This window comes from Carettochelys insculpta, chromosome 3, assembly GCF_033958435.1.
Source record: "Carettochelys insculpta isolate YL-2023 chromosome 3, ASM3395843v1, whole genome shotgun sequence".
NCBI lineage: Eukaryota > Metazoa > Chordata > Testudines > Carettochelyidae > Carettochelys > Carettochelys insculpta.
The window spans coordinates 196,495,896-196,523,266 of record NC_134139.1 but is presented as its reverse complement, the minus strand read 5'-3'; the positions used below and the strand labels follow the sequence as shown (position 1 = coordinate 196,523,266).

The window sequence follows — 27,371 nt, the reverse complement described above, 5'->3', positions numbered from 1 at the left end:
TCTAATTCCAAAAGTGGGAACCAAGTGGATTCTTCAGCAAGGGCTAGCACCCTATAATAAACAGCACTCAATGGAAGACTTGGGAAGCACAAAGACAGTCATGTGTACAAATGAAAGAACTAAAAACCCCACCTGCAAGAAACTCAGACTGCTAGAGAAAATGAATAAAGGTATGGTCACCCTCTTGTTGTATACTTAATATACTCTATTGGCACAGAATACTAGTTAAAGTCCTTTCCCAGCAGAGACAGGGGGATACCACCACCACCACGGGAAATAAAGGTTCTTGTTGGATTGTGTGATTCAGAACAGGAAGCAACTTCTGTTTTCACTAAGGGCAGATCTATACCACAGGCTGGACCAACAGGGCACCAATGAATCCAGAGACATGAGAAATCGACTACCAATCACCTTCCCTGAAACTCCAGAACTCCACCTTAATGAGAAGTGTAAGAGGAATCGATAGGCAAGCATCTCCCATTGCCACACCACTACAAAGACATCGCTGTAAGTCAGCCTAAGTATGCTGATTTTAGCTACACTATTCCTGTAGCTGAAGTTGCAAAACTTAGAATGATCTATACCAGGGGTCAGCAACCTTTCTGAGGCAGAGTGCTGAACTGTGTCCTTTTAACCTCTATGTACAGTCCAAGTAATGGCGATATTTGTAAAAGCCACTAATAGTCCTACTTACAACAGCTTCATTAATAAATAAATAAAGATGCAGAGCTTTATCATTTAGGTGGTGGTTGGTAGCATTAGCTGGTCTTTTGTTAATCTACAGGCATCATGGCTTCGAACAAGCTGCCGGCTGCATGAGGGAGGAGGGACAGGGCTAAGCTCTCACCCTGCGTGCTGACAGAAATTGGCTTGTGTGCCACTCTTGGCACCCACACCAGGGATTGCTGGTCTCCAATCTCCATCCTGTAACATAGAGAAGCCCTAGGCACCTAAGACACAGAAGTGTTACTGAGTTCTCTAGATTCTTGTCTAGATGAAGAAGAGGATGCAATGACACTAGCTTAGGGTTTCATAATGAAGATATGATCCATAAAATGGTAAAGAACCCTATTCTGCTTCTCCATGACCTCTCTGTGCAGCCTCTTATATAGACTCCTGCCTATATAGGACATACCCTTTGCAGAAGGTTGTGGGTTTTTTAACCAAGTGATGAATTAAAGTATTCATACTATGCTGTGTTCTGCTATATACACAGTAGGTAAAAATCCCAGAGCACAAAAAACACCCAACATTTCAAGTGTCAGTTTCTGATAGTGTTATCGCACCCAGGCAACCCTAACAGGTAGGAAAAAATGAAGGTAAAATAAAACAATAAGTATACCAGGAAGTCAGGAATGGAGTCTGCATTCCATTCCAGCCTTGGCGCAGTGACTTCATCTTTGCTGTGGTGACTTTCCACAGAGTCCAGGCCTGAATATTATTCTTAGAACAAAACAAGTGTGCCACATCCTAAAAATAATTAGGACTCAACACTTAGAGGCTCCAGTGACGTCATATTGTCAGAGACACTCTAGATTATCACAGACTGAGTTTTAAAAGCCAAATAAAATGTGCACATCTCCCAACGAAGAAGCAAAAGCTGTCTGAGCCTATGCCTCCTGAGCCAGCCCTTTGGTACCTGTACGTCAGGACACTTTGTACACCTGATGCTCAGTAAGCAAGGAATGAAAGCAATGCGACAGAGTATCCGGAGTGTAAGGTGTCCTGACTTCCAGGTACCAAAGGCTGGAATGGAATGCAGGTTCCATTCCTGGCTTCCTGGTACTCCTCATTCTCACAAGGAATAAGGGAGGTCGATGGGAATGTTTCTCCCATTGAACTCCTGCTGTGTGGAGAGCCAGAAAAAAATTGATCTACGATGCATCAATTCCAGCTATGCAGCTGTCACAGCAGAAACTGCTTATCTCAAAAAAAAAATCGACTTTTTGGCCTAGTGTAAACCTGGCCAAAGATCATGAAGACTTGAACTGAGGTTCGCTTTGGCAGCCCTGCAACAACGAAGAGTACCAGGGTCGAAAGTAGAGCCCTGATAGTCTGATTTAGCATGCACCCACTAGGTGTGCTAACCTATCCACTGAAGATCAACCCTGAATGAGTCAATCTTCCAGCAGCATAGGCGTGGCCCTTATCAGAAGGGCAAAATAACTGCCTGTTTTGGTTCCGAATGAATGTTATGGTTGTTACACAACACAAAGAGGCAATATAGCAGTTCATTGCATTTCAATGCAAACTGCGTATTGATAGTAGTTGTAGAGGTTTATTTTGCCAACAAAATGAATTCAGGTACCTAATAAATAAATATTATTTTTGCTTATTAAACATTTACTTACATAAAAACTCAGCTTTACCTATCACCAAAGTCAACAGGACTTACTTACCATGCATAAAACACATGTTTAAATCTTGGCAGGATCAGCACCATATGTGAATACAGACATCCTCTCCTGGGCAAAAGAGGTCACTTAAAACATGACCTTGTGTAGATTGAAACAGATATTCTACAGATTGACACACTCAGGCCCTCTCCAAGGTCCAGAGAAGCACACTCCCCTTGCAGCTTTAGAGGCTCCTTGCCATAATAATAATAATAATAATAATAATAATAATAAAAAAAAAGATGATGCATGAAAACAAAACAAGGCACCAAAAAAAGACAATTTGAATATTTTTTATTTAACAAGTGCTTTTCTAACTTTTCTCTGTGAAAATACAGAAATTATTGATGGATGCTCTTAAAAACAAGTTGTGAAACTCATCAAATGCCAAAAATTAACTGGTATCTAAATGTGAAGCCACTTTTGGAGCTTGAGGCCAAGCCCAAATGGCTCTGCCCTCCTGCTGCCCCTCGCTTCCCCATCTGACTGGTCCTGGAGATACTCAGACTACATAAAACATTTATATTCTCTTGAAGGCTGTGCTGATAATGACCCCAATCCTATTGCTACAGAAATCACCAACCAGATCACAGTCTAACGAAAGTAGGATAGTGCTCAATGTAATAGTAAAGCTGAAAAATCTTAAATTGGAAAAGTAACATGAAACTACGAGCTGTTTCCGATAAAGCAGACCACTGACTTACACAATTTCAACTTGTGTTTCCTGCAATAATGCAAGACAAAATTGTGAATAGCGAGGAGCCGGGAACCAGGTGGCAGCCTGGCTCCTGGCTCTGCTCCACTCCACCTGCGGGAGCTGGGAAAGCAACCAGCGCTGCTGTGCTGGTCAGTTTCCTGGCTCCCGAGAGTGGTGGGGAGTTAGAAACCAAGCAGCAGCCTGGCTCCCAGCTCCTCTCTGCTTGCAGAAGCCAGGGAAGTGCCCAAGGTTGCTCCACTGGTTAGTTTGCCACCTTCTATAAGCAGAGGGAAGTCAGGAGCCAGACTGACACCTGGTTCCTGGCTCCCCACCACTCCCGGGAGTCAGGAAACAGAGAAGTGCTGCTGTGCCTGGCTCTGGGCTCCCTGCCACTCACAAGAGCAGGGAGCCAGGCACAACCAGGACCAGGGGACCCAAAGGCTGCAGCACCCCTCCCCCACCCAGTTCCAACTTACACAAAATCTGCTTTATGCATGGCTGCCCAGGAACACAACCTATACAGAAGTCATGGGTCTACTCTACTGCTCTCCCAAAATTATAACCATGCCACTGAAAGCTACAGTCCTGCATCAGCAGCTCTGCTGGAGTCTTCTTTCTACCCCAACCCGCCCCACCCCCTACCACACACCCCTATTACAGTTTGGGATATTTATTTTAAATTGAAATTGTTATTTACCACCCCAAAACCTACTCTCCAGTCACAGACCAGAATTACTGAACTGAGGAGGAAGCAAAACACCTGCTGTTAGTTCCTGTATGGCTCTCAGGACTGATTCAGGGATGAAAAACACTTTTCTCTCTCACTGCCATGAAATAAAACTGTGAAAGACAAACCTGTAATGTGACCTGAGCTATAGTTCAGCAACCAGCTATGCCAGAATGACCTAAACCTACAGGACCCAATTCTCTTCTCACACTAGCTTTTCCCCATCAGGTTACTCCATTCCCCCTTGAGAGCACCACTCCTGATTTACACCAGCGTGAGCGAGAGAAGTAGCAGATGTGTAGTTTTTCCAATGACTTCACCTAAAAGAAAAAAGTGTCCATCTCTTCTCCGTCCATCTTACATTACTAAGGCACCCCCAAGGTTGGTATGTAAGTACATCCTGAAACTTATTAAAGTACAACTCTAAAGCATCTCAGCAAAAGAGAATAAATATCTGCTTCAATCTAACAGGATATTTTTCCCACTTCAGCCTGAAGGGAGTTGCAGAGTCAAGTTACAGAATTCCCACAGAGGAGGGGTTTACAAGGAAAACACTAATATACACAGTACAAAGAAATGCTCTTGTACTAAACAGAAAGATCAGGGAGTGGAAAGCTCTATGTCACACAGACCAATTAGCTGCATTAAAAGCAACACACATACTTAAAAAGTAATCAAAGTCATGCCCTTTGGCTTCATAGCACAGCTTCCTTATCAGAGACAGGAAAGAAGCAGCTCCTCTCATTCAGCTATTCTAGCAGCCAGAAATAACAGGCCCACTTCTACCCAATCTCACTCACAAGTAGTCCCATCAGTTTATCGCAAGTGAGCAGTGACTTAAAGCAACTACTTAGGCTGCGTGTCATTTCCCAGGGCTTCAGAATATTGTTATTCCTTCTCATTCGTTTTCCAGTAGCAAAATGCCTCCATGCAAATACGAGGTGGAGCAGCTGCCCTAGACCCCGTACTTTTGGGGTCTCGGCAGCAGCTGTCCCAGCTGTGTTATGGATGGGAGGATGGAGGATTACCTGTGGCAGGATGCGGGCAGACAACAGCAGCAGCAGCCACAGGGGGTCACCTCCCCTCAAACCCTGCACTCACCACATGGAGTGAGCAACAGACTACTTCACCATGGCCCTTCATCCTGCTGAGCCATGTTCCTCTGCGGCGGCGGCCAGGAGGCCTCCGCACCCAGCCAGCCACGGAGAAGCAGGGCTCAGTGGAGGACTATGTGATGAGTGTACGTAGGAGAGAGGCTGGGATAGGGAGGTGGCCCATTGCAGCTGCTGCTGCTGCCAATGCCGCCATCTGCCAACCGCCACCCACACCCTGCCCCAGGTAACCCCAGCCAGGCTGGCATGATGGGGGCAACGTATGAAGCTCTGCAGGGGGAGCATTGCCTGAGGCTCCCCTTCCCTCAGGACAGGCTGCAAAGAAAAAAAAAATTAGGTAAGATCTCATGGCTTATTTAAGCTGGTCACTGCACAATCAGAGAATAAAAAAAGACAGTCTGCTACAAAAGGCTTGTAATACAAAAATACAAAAAGCAAATGGGTGGAGCAGTGACTGGGAATCAGAAGACCTAAGCTCTGTTCCTAGCTTTGCAACTGATCTGCTGAGTGACCTTGGGCAACTCTCTTCACCTCTCTGTGCTTTTGTTCCTTTCCCCAAGCTCTACCTCTTCTAATCAGATTGCATAAGGTTTACTGCTAGTTTATATTTCATATAAAAAGCATGACATTGTCTACGCATAGGCTAGCCACGGAAATTGTCAGAACATACATGTTGAATGCCCCTTCCCTACCCATCCATCCCCAGGAACTAGTTCTCAGGAAATATATTTTTCCCCCAGTATTCAGGTTTCTTTAATTTTCAAATTATTTTTGGGAGTCAGGAATTAGTTCTGAGCCAAAGGCTCCTCAGTTTCAGTAGTGCAGACATTCATGGAGGAGAACTTTGTGCACTTACAGTCTGTGTCACTGAGCAAGCAGTCGCTTCTCCGAGGTGGATCTACAGATCAGAAAGGCCTGTTCTGCTCTAGCATCCACAAGGTCTCCTCATGACATGGAGAGAGCTGACAGCAAGAGAAGCAGTGGTGATTTCACAATCAGAAAAAGACGACCTCACTCTAAAGGGGCTATGTCAAAGGATATTGTCATCAAGACCAATGGTCCCAGCATGGCTTTACAGTTAGCCATTCTCTCAGCCCGGCATCATTTGTCTGTAGTCCTCAGCATAATACAGACCCAAAAATTTAGGTCACATTTAACTAAACTGGAAGAAACTTCCCTGAGCCAAGAAAGAACAGAAGGGAGAAATGCAGAAAAAAAGAAAGAACCAAAAAAAAAAAAAAAAATCTAAGGTGGATAGATAAGAGAAAGAAAAAATGAAGATACTATTAATTTCCATTTTGAGGTAGGAACATGCTATCTGAATTATTGGTAGTTACAACTTAAGTTTTTTGTTTTTTTTCAAATTTACACACAACTACCTTGTGACAGGTTATGGGAAAGAGATCTCTGGATAAAGAAATACATATTAATCTTTCCATTTGGTTTGTTTTACTTTATGGAAGAAATCTTCCAAAATAACAAGTGCCTAGAAATACAGTTTGTCGCAAGTGCCTTCAGATCTAGGATAAAAAACATCAGGTGTATATAATGAAGTTTAAAAAAAAAAAAAAAGTGTTGGTGTGACCCTAAAAGGCTAAAATTATGATATGCCATTTGCACCTAAAACTAAATTTAATTTTAAACAAAAATATTTAGGCTGCAAATTCACAAACCGATCAAAACAATAATTTACTCTAACAACTCCCTCTGGCTCTATTATTTTGTAAGAACCCATCTGTACTGGACACCCTCCACCTCCATAAAAAAAAGGTGTGTTAAAAGTTAGCAAAACTAATACAAAATTATTGCAAAGTCCTTACTCTGTCTGTAAAACACATAAAACTTAATGCACATAACATAGGTATAAAATTTGTATCGGTGTGGTTTTCAGAGCAGACCACTGTGATATTGGTATAAATTTGATTTAAAAGTGATACTGCCAGATCTCAGATCATTAGTGGCATTTACTAAAATACCAAAGTCAACCAACAGTTACTTTAGCCTAGTAAATGTACAAGATTCTATACTGAAATCACGCGTTCTTATCCTGTTGTAGTAGTTAATAATAGAAAAGGATTATGAAACCAAAAAAGCTGGGAACACAAGTATTTGTTCTAGGGAAATCAGGTCCCTTAGTCCACATTTCTGTTACTTAGAAGCTGTACTGTAATTCTATTTAGTTTCACATACAGACTGTGAAATAAAAGGAGAGTCGCTACTTGCCTGTAGGCAGAACTCCTTAATAATCCATTGTTATCTATGGATGTACACACCCAGTCTCACTAAATGCATACATCGTATCAGAACATTTAGCTCCAAAGCTTCACTTTTCTGAAGATATACTCATTATGCTTGCACATCTTCAGCAATTGCTGGCCCTTACCTCAGTTACATAACCACCATTTTTTTAAACTAACTAAGCCATCAGCTAAACAATCAAGTATCAGAGGGGTAGCCGTGTTAGTCTGGATCTGTAACAGCAATGAAGGGTCCTGTGGCACCTTATAGACTAAGAAAAGTTTTGAGCATGAGCTTTCGTGAGCACAGACTCACTTCATCAGATGCTGGTCTTGGAAATCACTAAACAATGTAATAGTCCAACTCCAAAACAGAAATTGAGCAAGTTGCCTCAGTGTCTCTAAAGGAAGCTACTGGGAGAGGCTGCTTATGATTTCAGAAAAATGAATTTCTCTAAAGATTCTACCCAAAGATCCACATTTGCTTCCACCTCTTTTATGCTGCCAGAACCAAGTAAACTAACATGCCAATCGTGCAACATACTGTGTGCTCTTAACTCCCCCCAAAATCAAAGCTGGGGTTTTTAAAGATATTTAGGCATTGTTGTTTTTAGCTTAATTTTCATTTTCAAAATGGATTTAGGAGTTCATGAGCCAAAAATCCCACAATGTGATCTTCACCCAAGTTAAAGAGCAATGAATCCCCATCATCTGCATCTCAAGAGAGCAGACAGGACAAAACCCTTGCAGCGCAAGTCAGCTGCAAAGATTCAATAAGCCATGATGGACCAATTGGCAACACCTCTCAGCTGAGCATGGCATGGGTAGCTTGTGTTGCAGCTACCCCTCTATTAGGATCTATAATTGCACAATACTCCAAAGGTTATTATTTCAGGCTAGCAGATTGCTGATCACTTTAGTGCCAATCTGGCTGCTAGCAGTAAGCAGAGTTTGGAATTGCACAGCAGATCATTTTCTTTATGGTGCAGAGTCGCAATATTCCTTCCTACTCCGTGTTATTTACAGCGGATACACACAAGACATCTTTGCCTTGAAAAAAAGAAGTACAAAAAGACCACCCCCAAACTAAAAGTAAAGCTATGCACAAGTAATTACACTTGCAGAACCTCAACCAAGAACACTGGTCTGTGCCTTTAGCTAGAAGCCTACTTCTGTGTAAACTTTTGTGCTGTTGGTGCTCTAGCCTGGGAGCAAGACAATCATACGAACATAAGAACGGCCATACTGGGTCAGACCAAAGGTCCATCCAGCCCAGCATCCTGTCTGCCGACATTGGCCAGTGCCAGGTGCCCCAGAGGAGGTGAACGGAAGACAATGATCAAGCAATTTTTCTCCTCCCGTCTCCAGCCCTTGACTAAAGGCTAGGGGCACCATACTTTACCCTTGGCTAATAGGCATTTATGGACCTAACCTCCAAAAATTTATCAAGCTCTATTTTAAACTTTAGAGTGCTGGCTTTCACAGCCTCCTCCAGCAAGGAGTTCCACAGGTTGACTGTGCGCTGTGTGAAGAAAAATTTTCTTTTATTAGTTTTGAACCTACTACCCATTAATTTCATTTGGTGTCCTCCAGTTCTTATATTATGGGAACAAGTAAATAACTTGTGACACTGGGATGGTCCCATATTTTAGGCAAACGTCCCTTTTTTTTTTTTTTTCTCTCCTCGAAAAACAAAGCTAGTTGTCCCTCATATTCACTCCCTCTGCTGAGCTGGCCTTTCCCCAACTCAGCACAGCTGCAAGTAAAATCAATCAGGAGCTTGCCAGACAGCACCTACCGACCAGCCAGTACAGGCAGCAGCAAGAGAGGAGCCAGGGACCCTACTATAGAGGTACAATGGGTATGTTGAGGGGGTAGGGTACTGTGTTTCCACCCCCTTAGGATTTTAAGGGGGACCTGGTTCCCCAACAGTTCTGGGCAGTAGCCAGGGAGACCACTGTGGAGAGGTAGCCCAATCCCCACTGCAGGACAACCTCCCATGTAGCTGCCTCCCTATCCTAGAGGGCAGCCATCTCCACAGCCAAGGAGCCCTTGCAGTTGGGAAGTTCTCCCACAGGACGGCAGCACTGCTGATGCACCCCAAGACATGGGACAGCCACGGAGCTCTCCTGTGGGAGGACAGCCCCATTGCCAGTGCCCTGAGAGGTGGGGCAGCCTCCCTTCCATAGCTGGTGAGCTTCCCTTAAAGCTGGCAGCCCCACTGCCAGCACCCAGGGGAGTGGGGCAGTCAGGAACCTCAGCAACCCGCAGAGGGCAGCCACCACTGTTGCCAGGGAGCATCCCTGCAGCGTTGCCAGAGCCCGGCGGCATGGGACAGCTGGTGAAACCTGCCCCCAGCCCTTCCGCAGGACAACCACCCCATATTTGGCATACGGAAATATGGTTCCCCTACTAAAGCCATACCCCCCCTACCTCACACACCTCCAGACTCTGTTATCCATCCTAAATAAGCTTTAGTCCTGCCCTTTGTCCAGGTGCCTCTTCAGGGGGTTCTAATGAAAACCGGCGTTCACTGGAGCCAACTTGTCACACTCTCCATCCAGAAAAAAGAGCTTACGTCTAGCTACTCAGCAACCCTAACTACGTGGCTGGACGTCCCTGCAGCAGCCAGGCAAGCCTAATCCCAGATAATTACAGAACAGTATCAGTTTAATTTTAAAACCAGCCACCATCTAATACTACCCCAACCTGTTTCCTCAGAAACAAGAATCACACACCTCCTGCATAAACCTTTTCCCCAACTACAAATCCTGCTGCTCAGCCATCAGCATTTTAAGGGTTCCAGTTCAGATTTTAAGCCTAATTATAGTAATACAAATATTTTCAAGTTTCCACATAACTAGCATAGTTGAAGATCAGCAAAAATGAAACCAAAAGGGAAGGGGGAGGAATCTTTTTCCACTTTCCCAGGTGAGAAGTTGCTTCAGATCAGATTTTAAAACATTTGTGAGCAATACAGGACAGGCAGTAACATCACAGTAATGTGTTACCAATGAACAGCAGAAACGTTCTTTCACATGTTGCACTTGCCACCTCCACCATGTCTGCAGCGATGGTTGCTATGATACATGTGCCCACACATTTGGTGAGATTTGCACAACATTAACAAACCCAACCCCTTTCTGTGCACTGCAACTAACAGTAAGTTTTATGTAAATAACTAAGTCAAATATTGAAGGAGACCATTGTTCTTTTCCCAAAGAAGCCTCCTGAAGTCAGGACTCCAACTTCCTCATACATGATAAACATTTAAAAAGAAAAGTTTTCATATAAGTAAAAATAGGCATTTCAACATTCAAATGTTAGCAAATACTTTCCATACTTCATACGCAAGTGGAAAAGTAAAACTATACCTTACTGTCCTCTCCTTCAAACACAGACTGGTGAACGTTACAAGCGAAGAGAGAGTTTGGGAGATCATTGAAATCAGTTATTTCATGAAAATCTTCCTCTGCAAAACATCTCTTTATATCCTTGTCTCTGCCAACAGAGTAGAGTAGGAAAAGTGCCCCATCCTCTGGAATACAGCCATAGTGACCATGGCCTTGCGTTCCAAGGAAATATGATTCGCCCCTCATTCCTAATGGTATGGAAAAAAGATGACCATTAGTCTATAAGGATTTTACACTACACACACAAATCACTCCAGGATTTCTTAGTCCTGGAAGACAGACTTGAAATCAAGCTCAATTTTAAAGCCACTTTGATTAAATAGCAATGCAATCAAAAACTGTCACTGGAAACTCTACCATCAACTTCAGTGATGTTCGAACCAAAGTTTTAGGGCTATTTCTACACTATAAACTCATAAAATGAAGGGGCAGAAGGGACCTCAAGAAGTCATCTAGTCCACCCCACACACTTAGTCAGGACCAAGTATTCCTAGGCCATCCCTGATTGGAGGTATTTAAGAACAAGTTAGACAATCTTCTTTGAAGGGAATTCCACAACCTCCCTTCATTTAGTAGAGGAATTGTTTAACAATAGTTATAGGTAGAAAGATTTTTCTAGTATCTTACCTAATCCCCCTTACTGCAGATTAAGCCCATTACTTCTTGTCCTACCTCCATTGTTCTCCATAACCACTCTATCACTATCCACTGTAGAAACAGTCATTAACATATTTGAAGATCCTTACCAGCTTTCCTGCTCAAATGTCTACCCTCAGGACTAAATATGCACAGTTTTTAACCTTTGCTCATAGGTCACATTTTTTAAACATATTATTTTTGTTGCTTTCCCATGGACTGTCTCCAATTTGTCCATATTTTTCCTGAAGCGTGACGCTGGCTTCTCTCGTTTATCAAGATCATTTTCAATTTTAACCTTGTCTTGCAAAGAGCTTGCACTCTTTCCCTCCCCCACCCCCGCTTGGTGTCATCTGCAAATTGTACAAGCATACTCTCCATTCTGTTACTCATGTAATTAATGAAAATATTGACTAGTAGCCTAAAAGGCCCAATTATGTATTAAAACCATGCTGAACTCTAGAAAACGTTTAGAAGTTTGACACACTCTTAAAATATACATTATCATTGCACCTCGCAGCCATAGTACATGCTGCTAGGTGTTGTACAAACGGATAACAAAAGGACAGTTCTTGCACCAAGGAGTTTATAGTACAAGTCAAGACACAACAGATGAATACAGAGAAATTGATAGAGGAGTTCAAGAAAGCAATAAGACAACACTAGCTGGCATGCTGAACTGTGGTCTCAGCACACCAGCAGTCTAACTATTGTCAAGTTTTTTGTAGGCATCATGGCAAAGAGGAGTTTAAAGGAAGGATTTAAAGGAGAACAGTGAAGTAGCCTTCTGGATTTTCACAAGGAACTTCTCCAGAGCATGTGGGCAACTTGGGAGAAAGCATAAAAGCTGTTTACTTGAAAATTTAACAATTGAAAGATTGAGGCAGATTGAGGCTAGCCTCAGCAGCCAGTCAGATGTGGGAGTCAACCTCCCCATACAGAACAAGAGCTGAGGGTAAGGATAGGCCATGATGGGCCTTGAAAAGAAAGGCATGAATAAAGTCCTCTCAAAAATGGATGATCCTGTGACTGGGTCATGGAAAAACTCCGCCATAAGAGGGAACTCAATGATGATGCATTGTAGTCCGGATTGTAGCCAGCAAGATGCAAAACTTCAGTGCGCTAGCCTCTGACAATGTCTCTCTCTCTCTCACCCGCACCCCTGCAAAAGACAGGTTTTCTAAATTGATTTAAAAATGAAAGTTCTCTGATCATTCTAAACTGCAAGTCAAATTACAAGAGTTAAACCTCCTCAAAAAATAAGATTTTGTAGAAAGGACAATATATCAGAATATTATAGCTAGGCAGTTACTTCCCCTCTAGCAGGGTGTGCTCAATACCCCACCAGACCCCATTCTACCCCTTCCTCCAAGTCCCTACCCCACCTCTTCCCACCCTGGGTCCACCCTCATTCTATCCCTTTCCCCAAATCCCTACCTCCACCTCACCTCCTCCCACGAATGTGCCTTGTCCTGCTCCCTATTCCATGGCAGGCACAAGGCAGCAGGTGGAGTGGGTCAGCAGGGCCACCACTAGGTGAGAGGCATTTGGAGGAAGGGAAAAAAAATTGATTGCAGGGAAGTGCTGAACACCCACTAATCTTCCCCCACAGGTGCTTCAGCCCTGGTGCACCCACTGAGTCAGCGCTTGCAGTTGAAAGAACAGTGCATTTAGCTAAGACAGCACCCTGTGATTTTACTGTCTCCGTACAAAATAAAGAGCAGTAGAAGTTAAGGATTGCTGTTCAATGTATGCTCTGTTGTTCTACACTCATTAACACTTCTTTAAAATGAGTTTTGTGAACAAGGGGGAAGGGAAATATACCTGAGAAGGCGACTTTGCTTCAAACCCCAAGAGGAAACATGGAAATGAATATGATTAGACGCTCCAGATTACTGAAGACAATTATACACAAGTGTTGGAGCACATTTATCTTTTGGGAAGGAAGTGGTTAGAGAGCTACATTCACATAGTTTGTTCAGCTGTTTCTGATTTGCCTTATATTCTTGTATACTACCTGCTGTTCCTTTTAATGTTTGTAAATACTGCTACAATTAAAACTCTTTTCCTAAATTCTGCTCAGGGTGGTACTCTGTGCAGCTCCACTGGTATATTTAGAAACAACAATCTCAGTACGTGACATGAATCCTCCAGGCCCCATCTGCCATAACTATACCCTATGTATAACGCCACTGGCTTGCATAGCATACACCTAGCTTACATTAAAAGACAGCACAAAAGTAGCCACTGGTGGGAACATGAGTAATCAAGAAAAAGAATCTTAAGTAGCCCTCACAATCTATAATTTTTCCCTGTTACACAGGAGGACTCCTGCAGCAGGGAACTGCTGGCCCTTTACTCTGCAGCAAAGAAATCACCATGAATGTGGAGGCAGTGGCAGTAGGACATTAGGCTGCCACAAACAGCAGCATGGAAAGGGAGGCATTGCTTGGGTAAGTTGAGAGGCATGTAGGGCACATACCCCCAGGGTTCAGGAGTGTTTTTACTTGCCTAACTGGTGCTCACCATCCATCCTGGTATTTGTACCCATGCTACTGGGGGAGAGTGGAGGAAATATATGTTGTACTCTGCATACATAATGAGTGTGCACTGTACAATTACCCTCAGTGTAAACTGTGAGGATCCAAGCTAATTACCCTTCCAGGACACTTGGCTATGAACATACACAGTTCTACCGTGGTCAGGCAGCGACACTTTGGCTGTGTCTAAACTAGCCCCCAACTGCAAAGGGGGCATGCTAACTAAGGTGTTGGGAGATGACTAATGAAGTGCTGTGGTGTATATGCAGCACTTCATTAGGTTAAATCTCCCTCACGGCAACTCCAAAGTGCTGGCTTGTGTGTAGCTGTGGGTCAGCCACGGGTACTTCAAAGTGCCTGCACTACTCTAAAGTCCCTGTAAAGTACTTGGAACTACCCACAGCTGACCCGCAGCTACACACAAGCCAGCACTTCAAAGTTTGACCCTTCGAAGTTGCCATGAGGGAGATTTAGCCTAATGAAGTGCTGCATATGCACCGCAGCACTTTATCTGTCATCTCCCAACACCCTAATTAGCATGCCCCCTTCAAAGTTGGGGGCTAGTCTAGACAGCCTTTGGAATGTATGCCCTGAGTAGTGCCCAGTGGTACCAAACCTGGTGTATTGACCAGCATACCCTTTGCCAATGGTCTGTAGAGAGCTGGCTGGTCACAGGGCCTTGGCTGTCCATATTATACAGGTGCTAAACTACATTAAAAGGCAGCTAAAAATAGATTAAATACTTTCCTAGTATTACTGTTCCATGCATGCTATTGCTGTAGTTTCCACAGGGATGTTGCGTGCAGGGAGGTGGCCCTGTAAGGGAGCAAAAAAAAAAAAAAAAAAAAAAATCAAATGTAATTATAGCATGATGTCAAATCCTAAGCCCCTCTTCTACTGAGTCATCCTGATGTCAGGCATATGAACTGTGCACAGAGATGTGCAAAGATAATTTTTCTGAGTCCCTCTAAGGTTAGAGAAGCTGTATCCAATTAATACCAATTTAAGAGGGTCTCTCAAGCAAAAGGATCAACAAACAGACGATACAGATCCTGAAAGGAAATCTTAAGAACAGCCAAGGTTGGGGAGAAAGCTCTTTAGTTTCTGTTATTATTTTAGTTAACAATAAAAGCAAGTTCCATGGAAAGGATTATATTTAGATCAGGTACCACTGAGTGATGTTGTTGCACAAAGAGCAAAAGAACTTAGAAGACTGAGTAAGACAGTGTTCAGTCTTAGAAAGACGAGTGCAGTAGTTAGTTTTGTTGTGCAAGGTTCTATGCAGAAGTTGTATGAGCAGCAGTAAGAGTCTGCCTTAGCCTCTGACTGGAGTAAATGCTAAGCTGGAGTAGGTCTCTGGGAACTGGAAGTCAGTGTTGGGTTGAAATTTCTGAGAAAATGTCCTGCATGTTTGGAAGCACCTCTATTCCAGGACTGGTGCTATAAATGAAACAACTTACACATATATCCAAAATCTAAGCCACTAAGAAGCCAGTCTGCATGGCTCTGATATTGGCTGCTATTTGGCAGCGGGATAACAGCATCTGCTGTCCAGGACAGGGTGAGAAGTTCATGTATACACAGTAGTCTTCCCACAAGCATACAAACATCCTAATTATTGTATACAATGTTGTTGTAAAGCTCAGTGTCTGCCCACAAGCTTGTCTCTCTGCACCAGAAGTTGGTCTAAAGAAGAAAAGTTCCTCACCCCATTTTATTAGGGGCAATTGACCCGCAGAGAAAAAAAAATCAGTTACAGGCCATACGCAGTCCAGTAGGACACTCAAAGCTCAGGGTGGAACCAGAAATGAGGGGTTCAGGGTGCACAGGGCTTTGGCTTAGGGAAAGGAATGGGGGTGCAACAGGGGTTGAGGACTCCAGGGTATAGGTTCTGGGTTGAGGCTGGGAATGAGGGGTTCAGAGAGTAGGAGGGGACCCATCACTTTGGCCAATGCAGTTTCCGTGCAGGAGCATGCTCAGGGCTGGGGGTTGTGATGCAGGAGGGGGTTCAGTCTGTGAGCTCCAGCTGAAAAGCACTTACTTCAGGTAGCTCCTGGTCAGTGGCAGAGTGGAACTAAGGCAGACTCCCTGTCTTCCCTGACTCTGCACTGCACCCAGAAGCAGATGGTAGATCCAGCTCCTAGGAACTTGGGCTAGGCAGCTCTGTGCAGTGCACACTGTCCTGCCTGCAGGCACTACCCCCACAGTTCATGGTTCCAGCCAATGGGAGCTGCAGAGTCAACACCAAGGGCAGAAGTAGCACATGGAATTCCTAGGGGGCTGCTGGGATAGGCTTGGAGTTTCCATCCCACAGCACACAGACTTGCCATGAGCCAAATGGAATGAGGCACTGAACTGGATCCAACCCATGGACCATAGGTTCTCCACCCCTGCAATAAAAGATATGGCCTTTACCACCTTGTCTCTCTAATATCCTTGATGACTGTGTAACACATGCCTCCTTAGTGTGGCACTCTGTCCATCTTTAGTGGTGGGTTAGGCCAGCTAGAGATTGATGAGGCTGCTACAAACCTGGTTAATTGAATATCTTTTAGCTCAAGTAATAGAGCTTTATGCACGAAGCTCCTGAGGTGGCAGCTTTGATAGTAATTGCTGCCAACTAGAGTCTATCAGCATCACAAGTGAGGGCTCCTTCTGGATGTCAACCAGGAAGTCTCTGAAACATTAATCAGGGCTAGCTCAGTAAAAGTCCTCAAGAAACAGGGATCTGCATAAACAACAAGAAGTCCTGTGGCACATTACAGACTAAGAGATATTTTGGAGCATAAGCTTTCAGGGGGCAAAGACCCACTTTGTCAGAGATTTGCATGTCATCCGATTGGCTTCAGCCAAGTCTGTTACTTATAAGACAATTAGGATGCACATATGTGATTTGACTTGGCAGCTCTTATTCCATATCTAAGCTTTCTTGGTCTCTATGTAAACAAAAGAAGTTGCCAATGCTTCCAGATTCTTCTTATCTGTGTAACCCTAGGAATAAAGTCATGATGTTTATAACTAAAAGATTTTGTAGTTATCAAACATCTGTTTTGTTTCAGTATTTACTTACCCATTTAAATCCATCTATCACCTGAGACAGAGCTCTTCCAGAAACACTCTCTTGCCAATAATTCTGTGAAAACATTTAACAATAGCAAACCGGCACTTATCCTTCTTGGTGTCATCACTCTCACCCCCAAAAAGACAGTTAATTCCTTATAAATCACTGAAGTCCATCTAGCTGGTTAGTTTTAAGAAGGCTTATTGATTAAAAGATCGTAACTGAGCCACATTCTGATTTACACCAAGACCCCATTTCACTGCTACTGGCAAAACTTATTCACTACCACTTTGTGCAGCTCTGACAAGGTAACAGGAGGCTGTAAGACTGATAGCCTGCTCCCCTAACACAGTGAAGGACTCACCTGGAATCTTTCAGGCTCTTCCTCTGGGACAACCTTTTCCCCTTGAAATACAACTTAGGCAAAACACCAAAACAAAACTGTTTCTTGGCCTACCAGTCCTTTTCCCCTTGCTGTTCTCCTGTTCAAGAGCTGTTTCTCACTTCCAGTTTCTGCACCACCTGGACTATCTCAACCCTTTGCAGCAAACACCTGACCCCTTTCCAGTGCTCTGATCATCCAGCTACGCTGCATGATCTAGATTCTCTGGCCCTGAGGGAAGATCACCCTATTATAGGGCATTAGTGTAAGTGAGAATCAGACCATCTACCTTTTAAAAAATTACTTTTGGGGCACAATTTAGCTTTATTTAAACAAGCTTTTACAAGCACACAATATAACAAAAGAAGATACTTGACTAATAATTCAGAATTACAATAGGAGTCAAACAGCCTCTCATTTAATGTGATTTAAGCATGCTGTGATCTTATCATGGAATTCACTGAATATTAATGCCTGGCATTTTACTGAAGTCACTGAGCCCTGGATTGAGCACTGGGGCCTACACTTGCAAATCTCACTGTATGATCCATGCCCAGCTGAGTCTGAAATGTTATGTCAAGTTCAGTAGCAAGTCTGAATCCAAGTTTCACCTTCTGACTCCCTGATATGTAATTGAGCCTCCTTTAAATCACCTTACCAACATGTAATTTGCATCCTTTTACCCATCACTGCTGGGTTTGGCCTTTCGTTTTAATTCTGGGTATTTAAACTGTCATTCCCAAGAGATGAAGCCAGAGCGCACGCGCGCGCGCGTGTGTGTGTGTGTGTGTGTGTTAAACCGCAAATGCGTTAAACCAACTTGTGCATCCATGAGTGTGTTAGACCCATTCCTAATCATCAAAATGATAGTACAAGCCCTTGCTACCACTCCTTAAGTGTACTGATCACACAAGCGGCCACTGCCCTTCCACAGCTCTTGTATGGAGTCTCCTGGCCACTCTTTGTGTGCACCCCAACGTTCTGCTTCATGTTGATCTATTCTAAGGCAACACAGATCCCACCTCTAGAATGCTGAAGTGAAGTAATGCAAAGGCCCCTATTGCCCTCTCAGGTCACTGATTCCTCACAGATAAAGGGGTTCAGAGACTCTGTGATGGCCTTCAGCATCAAGATGAAATACGTCATCTAAAATCCTCACTTTCCTGACACCTAGCTGAAAATTCTCGGCAGATTCTTTCTGGCAACCAGGTTGTGAATCTATTTAACCATTCGGATAGTCTAATGGTTCCTGGAACCAATGGCTCTCCAGCAAAACTCAGCAGAGGTCAGCAGGAACCAATAGAATCAACTGATGAATTCTACTGGAATTTCCACTAGGGGCATTGTAACATCAGGACAGCTGAGAACAACTTGCTAAGCAGCGAAAGACTGAAAATACATTTAAGAAAAGGCCTTTCCATTTGCAGGGGTTATGGTTCCAGAGAAAGCCAGAAAGGGCAAAATTTACACATATTGGGGACAAGGATGGCTTGGTGGTTTGAGCATTAGCCTGCTAAACCCAGAATTGTGAGTTTAATCCTTCAAGAGGCCATTTAGGGATCTGGGGACAAACATATTTAAAAAAAATCTGCCAGGGATGGCGATAGGTCCTGCTGCACATGCAGGGAACTGGACTCCATGACCTCTGAAGGTCTCTTCCAGCTCGATGAGATAGGTGTGTAGATATAGGGGAAAGTGTTTGCAACACAAACAGGTTGCCTGCAAAGAACATTTTATTGCTGGCTGTTTAACCATCAGCAAGCAAGATTTAACTTAAAAGCAGTGAATTAACAACTAAACTGGAACACAAAGATAATGAAATCAACTTTCACCCCCCAAAACAGTTCTCTGAGCTCGCTGCCTGGGAATCTGATTGTTCCTCTGGGAGGAGAGGGTAATGGGGCAGGTTCACAAAGAAACATTTCCAAGACCAGCATCTGATGAAGTGAGTCTGTGCTCACGAAAGCTCATGCACGAAACTTTTCTGTTAGTCTGTAAGGTGCCACAGGACCCTTGGTTGCTGTTACAGATCCAGACTAACACGGTTACCCCTCCGATAAAAGAAACATTGTGATGGGAAGCTATTTAGCCTTGCTCTTTAAGTTCTTTAAAAATTTCCCACCATGACAACATTACAGCAACAGCATCCCTTTTGTTTTGCTCCTCTTTTAAAATGTAACACACAGTAGACTCGTTAATGCCACACAGTCTCTAGCTTCTGAAGCTGCAACATGACCACTGCCAGTTTATCCAGTAATTCAACTTTCTGGATTAACATCATCACCTTTTTTTCCCCCGCTTCTTAGCCTGTTGACCACTGTCTGCACCACTCACTGTTCTTTCTGGTACAACCATTAAGGCTGGCTGTTCCATTAGCAGCCTTGATGTGACTGTGAGGGAGCTCTGAGAAAGAATGAGCATGCTGAATCATGTGCTCGGGACAGTATGGCGAAGCACAGCACAGAGGGAGCGACGGATCGCAGCAAAACTGTGCAACTGCAAGGCCTTCCTGTATGTCTTACTAAGAAATTGGACCCTGAAGTAAAGCAGTTAAGCACGTTTGTACTAAATGAGGATGGACCTAAGCATGTTTTTTGCAGAATTGGTGCCTCAACTGCCACTATTTACACATCCATTTGTACACTCTTTTTCTGGAAACTAATAATGGATTTCCTGGGATATTGCTTTTTTTTTTTCGTCTTATGGTTTTTAAGAGGTCCCTTAGGGACATCTTTGAGATACAACTAAGGATCTCTTGAAACTGCTAGGAAGCTTTTCTTTTTTTGACTAATGCTGGCAGCCATGACAAACTACTTAACTAAAAATAGAATAACGGAACAAAATACTACTAATGAAGAAGATTTAAATATAACCAAAATTGCAACTGACTAAATAATACTAAATAAATATAAACCTTCTGGGAAAATTACTTCCACAGCAGAGAAAAATAAGAAAACAAACCAAAAATAAACCAAAAGGAATGAGCAAAGAGCAAGGGGCCCATTTCTGCTCCCACTGAAGTCAATGGTAGTTTTGGCTTCAGGCCCTACATGTGAGATTTTCATAGCACTGTTTGCAATGTCGTAACCAGGTTGGTCCCAGGACACTAGAGACATTTCAGCAATCTCTGAGATCTTCAGATGCACTCAACATTGGCCTAACTTGGCTCTCACTAAAGTCAATGGGAATTTTCCCAGACCCCTAAGTACTGGCCTTACTGGAGTTCCCACTGACTGCAATAGCAGCAGAGTTAGACCAATGCTGGAAAACATGTGTGTGTGTTTATTAGGCCAAAATTCCAATCCTGCAACCCCTACCATGGCAACACTTCTGTTGACTCCAGGGGATCTGTTATCTAAGCAAAGACAGCTACACTGAACCCCAAATGCAAAAGGAATGGATTGCTGCAGACTGTGAAGCAATCCAGGCTATTATCTCCCTGTGATCTACATCTGCTCCCCCTGCACTGATTCCCAACTTTTTCAGCAGCATGGTGTACTTCAAAGAGACAATTCAAAGGCACCCCACCTTTTTTCAGCTAAATTGATTGATCATAAACATCACACACACTTATATTTACTACATTTATGGTCTTACTAGAGAGGTTTGCAACACAGTAGTGCATACGACAAGCTAAACAAGGATCAAATGCATTAATGTTTCAAATCCAGCACAGAATATGCTATCTTTTCAAAATCTACTCAACTCAACTATTCCTAATTATTCATAGCCCTAAACCTGTTCCTCATGCAGCATTCAGTTCAGGCATCCGAATTTCATCTTTTTGCATTATGAATTTAAATATTTGTACTGATATTTTAAATATATAATTTTATTAAATAATTGAAGAGATGAATAACCGATATTCACTGAAGCAAAGCAAAATGCAAGGTAAAGTAAATAGCAACTTACCAGGTTAGTAGAAAACCTGGGCTTGCCAGTGTGCAAAAAGAAAGACAAGTCAGGGGGTGAAGGGGAAGCATCTCCAGAGGGCAGGCTCCTCTCCAGCCTGCTGGAGCTTGAATGTGGCATTTAAACCATGTCCCAGCTCCAAGAGGCTCCCTCCCTCCCTCCTTCCCCTTTGCCACAGCAGGGGGCAGGCTCCCCACCTGCCCTTTTGGATTTGGAAATAGCATTTTAGCTGCCTCCCAGCACAAACAGGCTCCTGCAGGGTCAGCATTTCACCTCATGGCAGCTCTGAAAAGAGCCACCATGGAAGGAAACTGATCAACTCTGTGCCAGTAGGGACTCAGGCAGACTTGCTGCTTGAGTACCAGCTAGAGAGGAGTCAATTTGCCCCCTGACTGGAGCTGGCTCTGCAAAGAGCCACAGAGAGGGGAAATGGACAAAATTTCATGGCACACTTGGACAGTGCTTATGGCATACTGGTTGAAAAATCACTCCTCTAGTGATAACAAAAATGTCTAAATATGGAGAGCACTCAAATTCTTCCCTGGAGAGCTAACACCTTTAAAAAAATTCTACATACAGTCTCCCTCTAATAAAGTGACAAAGTTATAGAATAAGGAAGTGGTACTTTAAAACAGTGAAGCAAATCCTTTCTTCCCCTAATCCTTTCATGTTAAGTTTAGATCAACCTTTGGGACAATTTTGGGGAGTTTTTAACATCCACAGGGCTATGCACACTCATTTATACTAATTTTTAAGACCTGAGTTCAATTAGCTTTTGTTTCTCTTTCCATTGCCTACATTTTTTACAAACACCCACATACAAGAAACACTGCCCACGTGGCACTTCCCACTGCAGTGCAAATGACCTCACTCTGGACACCTGTGATGTATACTATTTGGGTATTAATATTCATGGGTGGCTCCAGTTCACACATTTCTTTCCAACCGTCACCACTAAGAGAAAGAGAAAGACCCACATATGACTAATAATATCCACCTTGCTTAATGAACCTTTGGGAGATATTCATCACCCTGGAATCTGAATGTGGCATGACAACATGAGTAGAACAAATTTTAAGTTAAGGGGAGCAGCATGAGTGCAGAGTCCACACATCACTTAACGCAGACATACATGGTAAAATGGTAAGGTAAATAAACCATATTTTTAAGAAAAGAATTTCAAGACAATCTTACTGAAAGTTAACCATCTAGGCAATCTTTTTTCTATCATATTTTCATTATAGTTAGGAAATTAAAACTGAAGGTATTACAAATAAGAATCTGGAGAAACTTTACAGATAGTATGACTGGTGAATAGTAGTTCACAAATGAGGCACAATCATATCAGCGCAACCATAAGTGCTCTGAATACAGGTGGACACAAACCAAAATCCAGTATACAGTTAGATCCCATATTATTAGACCTATAAATGTCAGGCTAAGAAGGTGTTCATTAACTGATTCCTGCGTATCACAAGCCATCAGCACTACCCAGCAACTGCAAACTAACCCCAATAACAAAATTCGGCTATACAATTACAGCACACAGGAGTGGATACAGCACTAGATTACTGAATACCACAGACAGAGAACAGAAGGGGCTGAGATGCACCAACGTTCAATGCCCCTTCACTAGGAAGGAAATGATTATGTGAGATACACCCAGATGTTCCAGGTAAATGATCCTCACCCCATTCTGCAACAGAAGGGGGGAAAAATGAAACACCCAAAAGGCACTTCCTATCTGACCCGGGGGAAAATTCCTTCCCATTCCACATGCAGCAACTAGACTGTGTAGCTCATGAGCATGTGAGCAAGAACCACTCAGCTAAGTGCAGTGTTTGGTAGAAGAAGATAGAATAAAAATGGATTAGATAGATAGTGCCCAGCTACCTCAAACTGGGGTAACGGAGGAAGACCTGTCCCTAGTTCTTATGACAATGAAGAAACCAGAGCCAGATTTACAATAGCTGTGGCCATCTTTCCTACTTAGTAACCACCTACTGAACAAAACAGAAGCCTAGTTTACAGTTCCTGTAAGTATTTCCCATCAGCATAATGGTTTTAAACCTCAGACTCACAAAGGATGATGATGTATTTACTGTGAACGCATATTGTTTATTCTCACTGGTTTTGTATGTTTACTGAAGCAAAAGAGTTGCTTAGGAGTAAAGCTGTAATTTTAAAAGAACAATGCTTATTTATTACACAGAGCAATTCCTATGAATACGCAAAAAAAGCTGCAGTAAACTATTTATTTTATTTATAGTGTAAGGAATGTGCCAGCAAGAACTCAATGCTGCTGAAGGCTGGGAGGAATGTGTTTCCCAGAGGTCATTTGCATGAGAATGCAAAGGTGTGCATATGTGATACCTTGCAAACAAAGCCTGATGGGTAGCAAGGAAACCAAAATGCAAGTCTACAGAGCCTGCATCCTCAGCACCCTCCTTTATGGCAGCGAGACTTGGACCCTGTATGCCCGCCAGGAAAAGAGGCTGAACGTCTTCCACTTGCACTGCCTCAGGCGCATCCTTGGAATATCATGGAAGGACAGAGTGCCCAACACCGCCGTCCTCGAGCAAGCTGGAATCCCAACCATGCACACCCTCCTCAGGCAGCGTCGCATTTATGGAAAACATAACTAACATTTACTTATGGTTAAAATGCTGGTTATTTGAGAGATTCAGATGACAAAATGCTGGATATGAAAGATTTTACTGTAATGTGAACAACATTCAGTTAACAAATTCATAGAAACAAACTCTCAGTCACTTTTATTTTTAAATCTAGTTACTGAAAACAACACACACAGAAATTTGGAAGGTGATGGGGAGTGAACCTTTCTTAGAGGACTACTTATGGAGCCAAGAGAAAACTGGCTGCTGATCAGGGAAGGCAGTTAAATAGAGGTCAGATAAAACCATACCGGAATCTCTTTACAGCCACCTCTTAAAACAGGGCAATCTGTTTGTGAGGGTCCTGTGGTGCAGGTTTCATTGTACTTGAACATTCTGAGGCAGGACAGGTTTGTCGTCACTTAATCTGCATGGATTTGTAGGTGAGCTAAGGTGTTTAATACAGAACAGCAGACCCTCATTCAGCATTCCCATATTTAGTCTTTTATCCAAGTGATATTTACCTCCCTGCACCTCTACACCAGACAACCCTTCATCTGTCAATTCCTCCATGTAATCTAAACTCCCTCTACCCCAAGTAAGTAATTTCTTCCGCAACTCCCGAGCAAGCTCCCAGATCTCTGCATTATCCAGACACCCTACCCCTTATTTGCAACACACCCAGACTGTAGTCAATTCCTCACAAAACACACAAAAAGACCAGGCCCCAAAGATCTTACCATCTACCCCCAAAAATTTCAAAGGGCCCAGCTTGATTGGATCCTGCGGGGTTTGCAGTGCTTGATGTGTGGGCACTGGGGGAGGGACAGGGTCTCAGACGCTGCCAAAAATGATCTGAGTCTCCCTTGACCTTCGTTACCTCCCCGCCCCACACGCGCTTTTTCCCCAGAGCACCTGAAGCGTCCGAGGCTAGGAGCAGCCCTGCACCGGGCAGGGTCCGGGGGCACTGAGGGTGCCCCAGCCGAGCATGACACGACAATCGCTGATCCCCTCCGCCCAAACCATGACCCCCAAGCGCTGGGGCACCGTTCGTTTCTTGCTCCGGGATCCTGCCCCCCCGTCAGCAGCATCCCCACTACCGGAGAGGGGCACAAGCAGGATTTCATCCCCCCACACAGGCGAAGAGCAGTAAACTACCCTTCCCAGCCCCCTGGGAGGCACCCCGCGGGGGTTATGTAACGGGCTAGGCTGGAGCGGTTAATCCTACTATAGCCACCCGGCGTGGGGTCCCCGGTAGCACCGTAGGAGGCACTACGTGCCTGCACTTACCTGCTGGGGCTCGCTTCTCCGCCCCGCACCCGGTGCAGCGCCTCCACCACTAAGCCGCCCAAGCACCCCGCGCGCCTCAGCTCCGCTTGCGGCTCTAGGGCGCCACTAGCAACCGGGCGGAGAGGGAGGGCTGCCGCCGGCCCAATCAGCCCGCCCCGCGGCTCGCACTCACAGCCTAAGCCACCAATCAGCCGCGAGCAACCCAGCCTGCCCCCGCCCCAGCGCTGCCTCGCCACACGTGGGTGCCCCTTTGCTGCACAAGCGTGGGCACGTCTGTGCGGCCCTAGCGGGTGGGGAACGCCGGTTCTGGGGCTCTGTGTTCGCAGTGGCGGGTAGACGCGGAGCTTGATTTATAGAGAAAGAGGTGCCTGAGCTCAAGCATTTTTTATTTTCGTAAGGGAGGCAGCAAGCCCAGAAGGGCCAAGGCTGGAGCCTCCCCCCAAGCCCTGGCAAGCTCTACTAGCAATTAAGCACTGCTTGTAGCCCTTGCTGGCGCTGCTATTGTAACTCTCCACAGGCAAATATTAAGTCTGTTCTGGTATGGCTATGGTCTGAAGAAGCGGGATCTATCCCAGGAGAGCTCACCACCTAATGCATTATTTTTAGTCTTTAAAGTGCTACTGGCGTGCTTTTTTGTTTTGATAAACTATACACTAGCATGGCTATCTCTCTTACTGTTCACAGTAGGTCTCCGGAGCTTAGTGCAGGCACGTCTACAGCTTGAGCCAAAGGCCTGTGGGCTCTTAGCTTCGGCTGCAGAGAACACTTATTCTGTCAAGTGGTGTAGGTACCACTACATGGGACAGTCAATCACACCTAGGTATGGTGTGTGTTATGCTAGTATTCCCTTTGGCTGGGCCTACACTTGCATTCCTTTTTTGAAAGAGATATGCAAATAAGGGAAATTGAAATGCAAATGAGGTGCAGGTTTGCATATCTGGCACCTCATTTGCATATTATTGCAAAATAGCTTCTTTTGAAAGAAAACCAGTGTAGACACTGCTTTTTCAAAAGTAAACCCCATTTTCAAAAGGATCCTTCTTTCCATAAAAAAAAAAGGGAAGAAGGATTCTTTGGAAGATGGGGTTTACTTTTGAAAGAGCAGTGTCTACCCAGATTGTCTTCTTTCAAAAGAAGCTATTTTGAAATAATATGCAAATGAGGTGCCAGATATGCAAATCTGTAGCTCATTTGCTATTTTGATTCCCCTCATTTGCATACTTTCAAAAGATGAATGCAAGTGTAGACACAACTGCAGAGTCATCATACTGAGGCCTTCAAAGTATTTGATCTTCAGAGGTGAAAGTTAGTTTTACAACTGATGAAAATCCCAGTAATAAGGGAAAAGAGCTAACTTTGGTCCTTTTTTAAAAAAAGATGAAAATTAAAGAGTTGGGGTTCTCTGCGTCCTGGGGGACAGGGGAAAACAGTTCCTTTCCTTCCCATCTTTATGTTTGTAACTGGTGACCCTCGAAGTTTTCAGTGGTGTCTCCTCCCCCTAAAATTTAAGGAGAGTAAGGAAAGTCAGAGCAGTACAGAAGTGACTGGGGAAATCTATAGAACATAATAGAACGAGATCATTCCCATATTTTTTTTTTTAAGGCAGCCTACTAAAAGCTACAGGAAGGATGATTTTATGTTAAATATGGATAGGCAGTTTTAAAAAAAGCCCAAACTCTTTTCCACTGAAGGCCCTGATGACTTGCTGTGCTGAATGACCACAAGTACCATCTCAGACAGTGACCAGGAGCAATGCTAGAAGATGGTGCAAGAAATGCCAGCATGGATAGTTATAGAATAACCATCACACAAGGAAAGTCTCTTCCTGAGCCTGTTACTTAGAGGCTGACTTAGGTTCTGAAGCATGAGGTTTTAGATCCCCTCTAAAGATTTTGTTCTGTTTCCATTTTTGCAATCTTAGGGTGCGTCTACACAGGCACAAATCTTCGAAATAACCATGCTAATGGCCATTTTGAAGATTACCAATGAGGCACTATTCAATTCAGTGCCGCATCAGGACACTTCTGGCTGCGGCATTTCCAAAGCATGTGGCTCGGCATGGCTACACAGGGGTCCTTTTCAAAAGGACCCTGCACCTTTCAAAATCCCCTTATTCCAATCAGTAAGTGGGATAAAGGGATTTCAAAAGGTGAGTGTCCTTTCAAAAAGGACCCCCGTGTAGCTACACTGAGCCACATGCTTTTGAAAGTGGCGCTTTCGAAGCACCACGGCCAGAAGCAGCCTAATGCTAATGAGGTGCTGAATATTCAATTCAAAGCCTTAGTAGTAGTCTCCAAAATATGGCTATTTCAGAGATTTGTGCCCGTGTAGACACAGCCCTAGAGTTGTAACT

The 27,371-nt window shown here is 43.9% G+C and overlaps 1 protein-coding gene across 1 annotated transcript in view; it reads right to left on the bottom strand.

The window, feature by feature from the left end:
• The window catches only part of RCAN2 (regulator of calcineurin 2), a 152,324-nt gene extending 127,203 nt beyond the window's left edge, over nt 1-25,121 (bottom strand). The window contains exons 1-2 of the mRNA XM_074991364.1: nt 25,019-25,121; nt 10,544-10,770 (exon numbers count right to left, since the gene is read on the bottom strand). Of these exons, the coding sequence (XP_074847465.1) occupies nt 10,544-10,768 (225 nt within the window). The 5' untranslated portion in view covers nt 10,769-10,770; nt 25,019-25,121. The remainder of the gene's footprint in view (nt 1-10,543; nt 10,771-25,018) is intronic.
• Between the last annotated feature and the right edge of the window lie 2,250 nt (nt 25,122-27,371).